Source organism: Myotis yumanensis, unplaced genomic scaffold (genome assembly GCF_028538775.1).
Source record: "Myotis yumanensis isolate MYYU_CA2020_CCGP unplaced genomic scaffold, mMyoYum1.0.hap1 SCAF_14, whole genome shotgun sequence".
Taxonomy (NCBI): domain Eukaryota; kingdom Metazoa; phylum Chordata; class Mammalia; order Chiroptera; family Vespertilionidae; genus Myotis; species Myotis yumanensis.
The window spans coordinates 26,718,682-26,728,796 of NW_027223765.1; the positions used below are offsets into that span (position 1 = coordinate 26,718,682).

The following is a 10,115-nucleotide window of genomic DNA, read 5'->3' on the forward strand; positions in this document are numbered from 1 at the left end:
GCCGAGAGGCTAAGCGGGGGTACTTACCGCTCTGCTCCCCCAGGAACACCAACTTGAATTTTCTCAGTGGGTTCCCAAAATCTCCCCCTGCGGACATGGTGCTGGCAGCCGGGGCCGGGAGAGAAGGAGGAGGAGAAGCGAAGGAGCCGGGAGGGGAGAGGAGGAGGGCGCGGGGAGGCGGCCGGCGGTGCGGGAGCCGGAGGGGGAAGGGCTGGCTGCGCGCGTCCCTGCCTCCCCAGCTGCGTCCCGGCCCCGGCCTGCGGCTGCGTGTCCGGCGGCGAAGGAGGAGGAGGAGGAGCAGGAGGAGGAGGAAGGCTGGCTGGGCTGGGCTGGGCTGGGCTGGGCGGGCGGCGCTCGCTGCGGTGTGAGAGGCGCGCTCTGGCTGCCCGAGGCGCGGCGCGGACGGCGAGGCGCGAGCGGAGCGGGGCGCAGGGACGGCGCGGGGCGGAGGAGCGCTCTCCCGGCCGCGCGGCTCCGTCTCCTCCCGCCCCCTCCTCCGCCGGCGCCTGCGCTCTGCGCGCTCCCCGGCCTCTGATGTCATGCGGGGCTCGCGGCTCTGCGGGGCTGGGGGCGTCGGTCCGCCCACCCGGAGTCCGCACCCGGGCAGGAGAGAACCGCCTCGCCCTGCCTCCCTCCGGCAGACCCCGAGTCCGGCCGTCTCCCGTTGCCCCTCTGCGTCTGTCTTCACCACTCTACCCCTCCTTTGAATCCAGAAGAATGACATGAAATTGTCAGGGGACATTTGCTTCTGGTCTTTAAACCAAATGCCAGTCCCTTCCTCCCCCTTGCGCGACGCTGATGCACCGCGCAGCCACCCGAGAGGGCGGAAAGGAAAGGAGGTGGGGAGTGAGCCAGGGTGTGGTGGGCTGTGTGTGTGCGGAGGGCTCTGCTGTCACCCCGTGTGGTCTCTGCCCCCTACCTCCACCCCTTCTCTTGGCCCAGATCCCTCCTCTGGGCGCCTCCTAAATCAGCTGCCCTTTGGCAGAGAAAGAGCAATGACGCCCTAGATATCTGCATGGCCATCGCGAGGACAGTGCCCTGGATTCCTTGACCCCGGGGCCGCCGGTTGACAACACCACTCCTTGCCCTAACAACTAGGTGTATGGAGAGTGAGCTGCCAGAGGTCAGGGCTGCAACCTCCCATTCGCCTCTGTGTTTACCTGACCCATTAAGGCACAGAGAGCAAGGAGCTGAGGCCGAGAGTAGAAGCTCTCCCAGGCATTCAGATTAATGAAGGCTTTACAAAACTGCCTTCTTACTGTCCTACCGCCAGGTGGTCTAAGTTTTTTAAAAAGGGCTGTTCATTTTCACTGCTATATAGTGTTCCATTGTGTGACTATATCAGTCTATTTATCCATTTATTGTAGAGGGACATTTCAGTGGTTTCCAATGTTTGGTTATTACAGATACTGCTGTTATGAAAATTCTTGTACGTGTTTGTTTGCTTTCGTAAATATAACAAGCACCAGTGGAATGTGAGAGTTCGAATGTTTCACATCCTTGCCCGCATTTAATATTGCAAGTCTTTTAATTTTAGATATTCTGGTGGATTTGTAGTGACTTCTCACAGCAGTTTTAATTTGCATATTTGAAACCTAGGACTTAGAGGACCTGTTCTCTTTCTCTAAGAAGGCCTTGCATTTGTTTATGCCAGGCTTTCAGAAATTCTAGCAAACTGGTATTTTTAAGAATCCAGTTTCAGAGACTGAGATGATTTGTGGCTGGACTGAAATCTCTGTGAGAGCAGGTCTACTTGCAGCTCAGACTTACGATACTACAGATATTTGGGTCCTCATCCCAACATGAGCCCTAGACTCTATAACTTTTTTACCTCACGCCTTTGAAACAGACTAAAACACTGCTTAGCTCTCAGCTGACTTGTCCGAATTAATAAATGCCCCCGGGGCAGAAGTCATCCAAATGTGCAGCACACTTTTCTTGATTCCCATTTTCTCCAAGATCCAGGTCTACTCCTTGACTACTGTGTTCTCTCTCCAATACCTTCAAGTATATTTTTAAAAACTGTATCTAGTTTTTCTTGGTGTTCTGAATGAGTTACTTATTCTCCCATCGAAAGAAGCACTGGGTTCTTTTTTATTATTGTTATTATTGCTTCTTGTTCCTTCTTCATTTTATTCAATATTCTCTCTTATATCTGTGAATATATTTGTTATATCGTTTATACTTATTTTTACACTCCTGATCTGTGTCTTGTGTTTAGTTGATTGCATGTATTTCATGGTGGTTTTACTCCTCAGGTCTCTACTGATTTTGGCTAGTAAGCACGTTTCCCTTGTGGCTTATCAGTCGCCCAGTCTGCTAACGTGTCAGGGCTACAGTGAAGGTCTGTTTTTGTCCCTCCTGGTGATTGTGAAGGAAGGGGTGGGGATGAGCCCTAGGATGGAGAGCCTCAGGTCCTCCAGAATTGCTATTCAACATCCCTTTTGCTTTCATTTCACAGAGAAAATTCTCTAGTCTGGGATTCCTCTTTAAATCTTTGGGGCGGGGGGGGGGGGGGGGGGGGGGAGGGGTGGAAAGAAGCACTTAAAGGAGATAAGATCTCTAGAATGGCCAGCCATCATTCATGAGCAGATCATCGGCTGTCCTTGAAGTGCTCATCTGCCATCCATGAGGGATTGGAGGGAAGGGCATGGAAGAATAGGTGCCTGGGCAGCTGGTCAGCCTGCATTTGTTTTTATCAGAATCTCAACCCAGCATGGCTCTGAGATGGCTCTGGCATTCCTGAGCAGCCAAGCTTTCGCCACTGATTTCTTTCTGCCAGTGGCTGAGGCCACCAGTCACCTTCCCTGGGATATTGTGGGAGAGAAGCATGAACAGAACTTAAAATCTCTCCCTTTCCCTATCTTCCCACCTCTGTACCTGCCTCCTCCACCTCAGATTCCTCCTAACTTGTCATGGGTTCACCCCAGCGTGAGCTTCCTCAGGGGTTAGTCATAGTTTTGTATTAACTCCTCCATCTCATTTCTGCAGTTTCTCTATCATTGGGGGTTTTTTTTTTCTTTTTTTTTAGGCAGCCAGAGACAGGCTGTGGTAAGATTTGGAAACATTTAACAGTGAAATAATATTAATACAAACATTTGACAAACTGAAATGTAAACACGGTGTGCCTTTAAATATTAATATCACAATATGTGAAGATGTGGGGGAGGGGAAAGGAAGGTTCTGGATGTAATGTCCTGATCTTTCACATCAGGGAGTTAAATGATAACGCCTACATGTAGAACGTAAAAATGATTACTATAAACTCAATGTGTTTTGTTTCCTCCAAAGTATTTTTGTAATTATAGAAGGATCTTTAAAAATACAATCTCTTGAGGCTAATAAACACTTATTTGAAATTTTACTATTCTTTCAGATTCCTTTGGATTTCTTTTTCAAGTTTTATATACAAATAAAATGAAATGCAATAACATTACAAATAGTATATATAAAACAATCACATATTTATCAAAATATTTCAATACACCTGGTTTGCCTTTCTGGAACACAAGCATGAAAAGATTCTAGAATGATACCCCTTTAACTGCTAATTATTTATGAGCAGTGGCATTTGAATTTTTTAACCTCTAGGAGTGCTTGAATAATTTATAATAAGTATGCATTCCTTTTACAAAACTCATACTGGTTTTCCTTCATATAAGAGGGAAATTTTAAAAAAAAAAATTAATTCTCTTCTTGCTGTAATCTTGTCATCATTACCTTGAGTAGTTTATTGGCAGGCATGCTCTCTAAACTTCCACAGTTTAACTCTAGCTTACTGTTAATTCTCTTTGGAATGTAATCCTTAGAAATAGCAACGCTTGTTTTATTTTGTATGTTTGTTAGAGGAAAAGTGTAGTTATCAAGATGCTCGTTATAAAGAAAAAAAAAGAATGTTCATTTAGAGTTGCAAACTCCATTTATGATAGGAAATTAAGTTTGCTCACAACCCCTGGACAAGTAGTCATTTGCCAGAAGCCGGTCCATCCTTGCTGCTTGACACAGTCGCTGCAGGAAAGAAACATCTTCCCAGCATATGTTTCAAGGGACCTGGCATATATAGCATATTGTTCTTATTATGTTTGCTCTCCTTAGCGCCATGTGTTTTAACCAAGGTCACCTCTCCGAGAAAGGTTGTTTCCCCAAGTGGGGATTTTTCCCTGAGGTTAGGGAGGGGATACAACCCCTTAACTAAGTGCCAGGCGGGTAGTTAATCACTTTAACTACAAATAATCACGCTTAAGCTACATAATCTTTACTCCCTGGAATGGAGATAAGAAACGCCCTAACCTTTGCAATAGAAATTGACAGGATTAAAATCAACTGTTATAAATACAGATGTAACAAGACAATAAACATCAGATCCTCATCAGATCCTAACCAGAACTTGGCTGGAGATCCCAACCAGAACTTTGACTGGAGATCCTGGCTAGAGGTCCTGACTAGGCTGCTGATCAACTGAAGGCTGTCTCCGTGTCATTCCCTCTTCGCCGACTCCGTCCATACCTTTGGGGACCCCTGGACCCACTGGGGTTGGACCCCAGCAGTCATTGCCTATGTCTCCTCTGACCAGGCTGGAGTGCTGGCCCAGGGTTTTCAGGAGAAAATCCACGATGCAAACTCTCCCAATGTTTGTACTGAATTTAAGAATATAAATGTCATGTGGGCCAATTAGAACCCTTGCTCTGGGCCCAGGAACAGACGGTCTGTCTTGTAAACAGCACATTCCGGTGCAGGGACCAGCTTCAGTACACCAGCACATACTCCGGGCAGCACGCAGCCTGGCCACCAGGACGTTCTGGGATGTTCCCACTGCTTGCTGGTCCTGCCCTTGGCTCTGGACCCGCTAGCAGTGGTTCTCAACCTTCTGGCCCTTTAAATACAGTTCCTCATGTTGTGACCCAACCATAAAATTATTTTCGTTGCTACTTCATAACTGTAATGTTGCTACTGTTATGAATCATAATGTAAATATCTGATATGCAGGATGGTCTTAGGCGACGCCTGTGAAAGGGTCGTTTGACCGCCAAAGGGGTCGTGACCCACAGGTTGAGAACCGCTGCTGCGCTAGAGCATCCCAGCTCTGATCTCCAGTGCCAGTTCTCCCTGCTCAGTGGCCATGATGGCAAGAAGGAGGCCTCCCTCCCTACCTTGCCAGCCAGACTCCCTTTCTCAAGTATACATGCCCCATTGGCCTTTTAAACCCAGAAATCTGGCTGCACCTTGCCTCTGTTAAAAGTCTGTCCGTGGCTCCCATCATGCACAGGCATTACCCCAGTTACTAAAGGAGGTGTGCCTGGTCCACCCTCCCTCCCAGCACACTTCACCTCCATCCACTTGCAACTGTGTGCACTACCTCCCTCCCGTTTTTCATGCAAACATACATCAAGCTTTCTTATCTCTGAGTCTTCACTCCAGCAGTCCCCTCTGCCCAGAACACCTTCACTCTAAGGCCCCTGATGAACAAACTTGCCCCTGCTGCCCCCGATCCCCAATTTCTTAGGGAACCAGCCTTTATCACCTTGGTGACGCCATCACATGCCCCCACTTACCCCTGCATAGCCATGCAGGTATCCATCGGTCTGTCTGCACTTCTCCTCCCCGGCGTGATTGCACCTGGGATGGGTAACCACACAACGGGTGTGCCTTGTTGGCTGTCTGTCTTCCTTCCCAAATTGTAAATTCCAAGGGGGAAGGGATTCTATTTGTCTTGTTCACCCCACAAGCCTGGTGCCCAGCACCTGCCCAGTGCCTAAGTCTGTGACAGGATGGGCACTTGGACACTCCCCACGGTGGGCAGTGCCCGGGATACAGACATATAGTAGGTCTCTCGCTGAAGACCGCTCCTAACCCAGGGCCAGGCTCCAGAAGATGCTCTGGGAACTGGAGGAAGAAGGATCAGAGGCTACCTGAGCCCCCTGTAAGGATGGAATGATGACCTCACACTGTGGTCTGGGTGACTACCCTGCCCACGACGGGTCGAAAGGCGTGGGGGAAGCGGTGTGTGCTCGCTGGCACTCTAATGTGTTAATTACATGTTTGTCCTGTAAATACAGACAAACAGACTAACGGGTGCTTTGTCGCGGGGGAGGGAGAGTGGAAAATCTTTCAAGATCATGTCCGGTGAGCAGGAGCGGGTGAGCTCAGACTCGGAACTCTGGGGTGGCTAGACGAGGGGGATGTGGGAGTGGAGTCGGCGCGGGGGAAGCTCCGCAGGACCTAGCGCGCCGGTCGGGGAAGCTGGGTTGTCAGAGGCTTGGGGCCGGGTAGCCTGGGTGGGAGGTGGGGTGGGGGGACAACACTGTAGGATCGGACGCAGAGCCGGTCTCCCCCGCGCCCCTTCGCCCGCAGGCGTGGCATCTCCTCCTCCACCTTCCTCTCCTCTCATTGCGGGGTTCCTGCCGATGAGTCGGCGCCCCCTGGTGGCCGACTGCCACTCTGCCTCCTTCTCCTTGGAAATGAGAGAAAAGGAGGCAAAGGTTCCTGGCCTGTGAAATGGTGTGATCACTGCATCTCATAGGGCTTTGGTGACAATCAAAGGCACAAACGTATGGAAAGCACTGAGGACAGTGTCTGAGCGCTCAGCACGCCTGAGCTATTGAGGGGCTTCAGGAGCCCTTCCGGAAACTCCGTGCGTCTGGGGAGGGGGCTCGGGTCCAACAGTCAGAGAGGGACAGTGTGAAACCTGCCTGGGTCCTTCCCCTTTGTGGACCAAGGCAGAGCTTCTGCCTCATCCTCATCTCCCAGGCGGTGAGGGGTACCGAGGACCAAGTTTTAAACAAATGTCCCCCCACCCCCCCCGCTTCTGGGACCTCCAAGGCCACGTTTATGGATTTGGTGTCCATAAAAAGGGATGCCTGGTGTACGGCACACCGATGGGCCACAGAGCCAAGAGAAGGGGGTGAGCAACACACCTGGGGGCCTGAATAGATGCCCCTTTAAGTTAGTTGCTCCACTCTTCCTGACGCTGAGCCTCCTGACTTCCAGCTGCAAGCCTGGGGTCCCAGTGCCAGATGTGGGGAGAGAGGAGGTGGGAGGGAAGGGAAGGGATAGAGCAGCTTTCACTCCACCCTGGCCTTGGAGCATGGGATAGCCTGGGCCAAGAGGGAGTTCCTGCAAGCAGGTGAGGTGGGGGCTCCCCGTGAGTGTGCAGGGAGGACAGAGGACAGCTCCTCCAGGGTACAGCACGGCACACTCAGGGTTCCTCCCAGTGAAGGCTCCAGGAGGGCACCCTGAGCCTCCTGGGACTCACTGGTTGGGCTCTGAGCTGTTCTCCAAGCCCTGAGTGGGAAGAGGTAGCCATGGATTGACCCAGGAGCAGGACCAGGCTGGCTCTCCTTTTGCCGGCCTCCTGTAAGCCAGCCCTCAAGACCCTGTAGGAGCCTCTGAGCCTGGACCTAACTGCCTCTCCAGGCCTCACCTTCGCGGGCAGTGAATTCTCAGAACTGGCGCAGGTTTTCCTGCTGCCTTACCTTTGCCTGGAATGTTTCTCTCTCTCTCCCTCTCCCTTCCTCTCTGAATTCAATTACATATCTATCTGCATTGATATGAAATGGAGGGACCTCAGGATCCAAGCGGTCTGGATTACTGAGCCGCCATGTGGAGGCGACTGCCCTGGAGAGTCACCTGGACTGGCAGTGGACTTCAGTTGAGCAAGATACAGACTCTCTGTTGTGTCACGTGACAGATGAGTGAGGTTTGTTTCCATAGCGTGGCCAAGCCTATCTGACCGAGTTACCCTTAAAGGAGTTTGCTAAATGGATGGCATTGTGAACTGTAAAGATCTATGCACATTTCAGTTATTGTTGTCAAGGAGCAGCAGGTGCCTGGAGGGCAAGGACTTCAGCAAGACAGGGTGAGCCCTGTATTATGTGGCCTCACGGCAGGAGTGGGGATGGGCCGGTAAAGAGTGGATGAATGGGCAGGGTGTGTCCTGAGAGAAAAACTTGCTCTCACTTAGGATTTGCCAAGGGCCTGCCCAGGACCTGTTTACATATTTAATCTCTGAGGAAGGTTATAATGATTCTGGTGTTCTTGGTAGGAGATAGACATTTCTCCCAGGTATTTAGTTCCTGTGATTATAAAAGATAGGAGTTCTCTCTCTCTTTTCTCTCTCTCTCTCACACACACACTCTGCCAATCTCTTTGGGAATCTGTAATATAATATTTTAATATCAATTTGATACCGACTGGATTCAGTCCCAGCTTAAATGCATCTCTCCATCTCTGAGGCTGGTTGGGAAAAAGATATCACAATGTGGCTTTGTTTCCTAAGCAAGAAGCTGCGAACCCATCACCAGGTGGGAGTGTTCCCCTGAAGGTCCCTGTGCAGATCCTCAGGGCCTTTTATTCCGGCAGCCTTTCCTCTTTGTCCCCCTTTTCTCTGCAACTCTCCTTTAACGCACGGTGCTGTAGGGTTAGGTGACCCTGGTTAGTGAACAGTCGTAATGATCTGGCTACTTGAAGAAGAAGGTGGGTAAATGAGCTATTACCTGGCTCTCCCCACCTCCATGACCCATCTTACGTGGCCCTCAGTAGATTCCCCCACCTCCATCCCAAGGGCCTGTGAACTTCAGTGGGAATAGAGGGGCCTCCTCGAAAGTTCAGGATGACTCAGTAGGGGAGACAGAGCTGGTGCTGGAGCTGGACCAGACAGAGCTGGACAGCCTGGTCTGAGTTCAGGTCTGACCAGTCACTATTTGCACGAAGTTGGCCACAATGGTTACTGCCTTGATTTCAGAGTTCTCCTCTTCAAATGGGGCCTTAAGATCGGTCTGGTCTCCATTGTAGGGCTATGGTGAGGACCACCCTAGACAAAGGATAATTTAGGGAGACATGGCATTCAATTCTCACTGCATTTTCCTTCTCTTTGCCAAGTGTTCAAGGAAGGATGGGATAAAAAGATTCCTGCAGACCCTTCCTTTCCTGGCTTCTTCATTCAGCCCTGAGGAACGGGGAGAGGAGTGGAGCAGAGGGGTGGGCTGCCTAGGACTGGCCAGGGAGGACGGCATTGGTGGTGTGTGCACAGGGAGGTGGTTCTAGGCTGGAATCCGGTCTCTGCAGCATCTCCAGGCTCAGAGGAGAAGCAGGGGAGGGGGCCTCAGACTGGGAAAGAACCAAAGATGGACAGTGGCAGGACCCAACAGCCCACAGATGGCTCTGGGAGCCAGCCCCAAGGACGGTTGGCATTGACTTGCCAGCCAGCCAGCAGGATGAGTGAGGGTTTGAAGTCAGACATAACTGATTTAAAGAAATAACTGTGACACATTTTGTTCTCTCAAGCTTGGAGAGTGAGAATCCCACTCTCAGTACTGGTAAGAGCCCAATACAATAAGTGTGAGCTCTTGGACTGTGTTACATGCCCACTAGCTCCTGACTGCAGCCCTTCAGGAAATCAGATTTGTTGGTACCCCTTCACCTTGTCATTCCTCACTCCCATTTGGGCTCACCAAAGACCTATCAAATTTCTCAATGGCCTAAGCACACGTGGGCATCCCCAAAGTGGGGTTGCACTGTGGACCCACCACACAGGGTTTCATACCACCCACATCAGCCTGACACAAGCTAAAGTGCCACTCCTGGGTCCCCCTCAGACGCCCATAAATAGACTCTGACGATGGGCGGAGGCTGGAAATCTGCATTTTAACAGCATCCTCTGAGAGTCTGGCACTCAAGGAAGTGTGTTAAGCTTTGCTGTAGAAGTGGAATGAAGGTGACACCATTATATTCCCCGCTGGCAGTTGGGAGGAAAGATCTGGGAGTGGTAGTATTGGCTGCGACCAAGTGATCAATGATGATTATGATATTAATTCTGTTTTATATTATGGACTTGGCTGTTCATGACAAACCCACTTCTGGAAATTAACTCAAGGGCTGGGATCAGGCCTTCTGAGAGCCCAGCACTACGGGCCTTTGACAGTTAGTTACCTGCAGGATGTCACTGAACGAGCAAGAAGCACCTGCTGCCTGCTTTGTACCAGGCTGATGGGTTGAGAGTTGCATTATTTCTGATCCCCATGACCATGGACCCCTGAGGGTCCTCTGGCCAGAAGGTGCAGGTTCTGCCTGCTCTCTGACAGATACACACGACAGTACAAATTCATGACCAACTTACG

At 50.7% G+C, this 10,115-nt stretch overlaps 1 protein-coding gene across 1 annotated transcript in view; it reads right to left on the bottom strand.

Annotated features, from left to right (window-relative positions):
• The window catches only part of RAB6B (RAB6B, member RAS oncogene family), a 49,576-nt gene extending 49,315 nt beyond the window's left edge, over nt 1-261 (bottom strand). Inside the window, exon 1 of the mRNA XM_070433432.1 lies at nt 28-261. Within this exon, the coding sequence (XP_070289533.1) occupies nt 28-97 (70 nt within the window). The 5' untranslated portion in view covers nt 98-261. The remainder of the gene's footprint in view (nt 1-27) is intronic.
• Nucleotides 262-10,115: the final 9,854 nt, after the last annotated feature.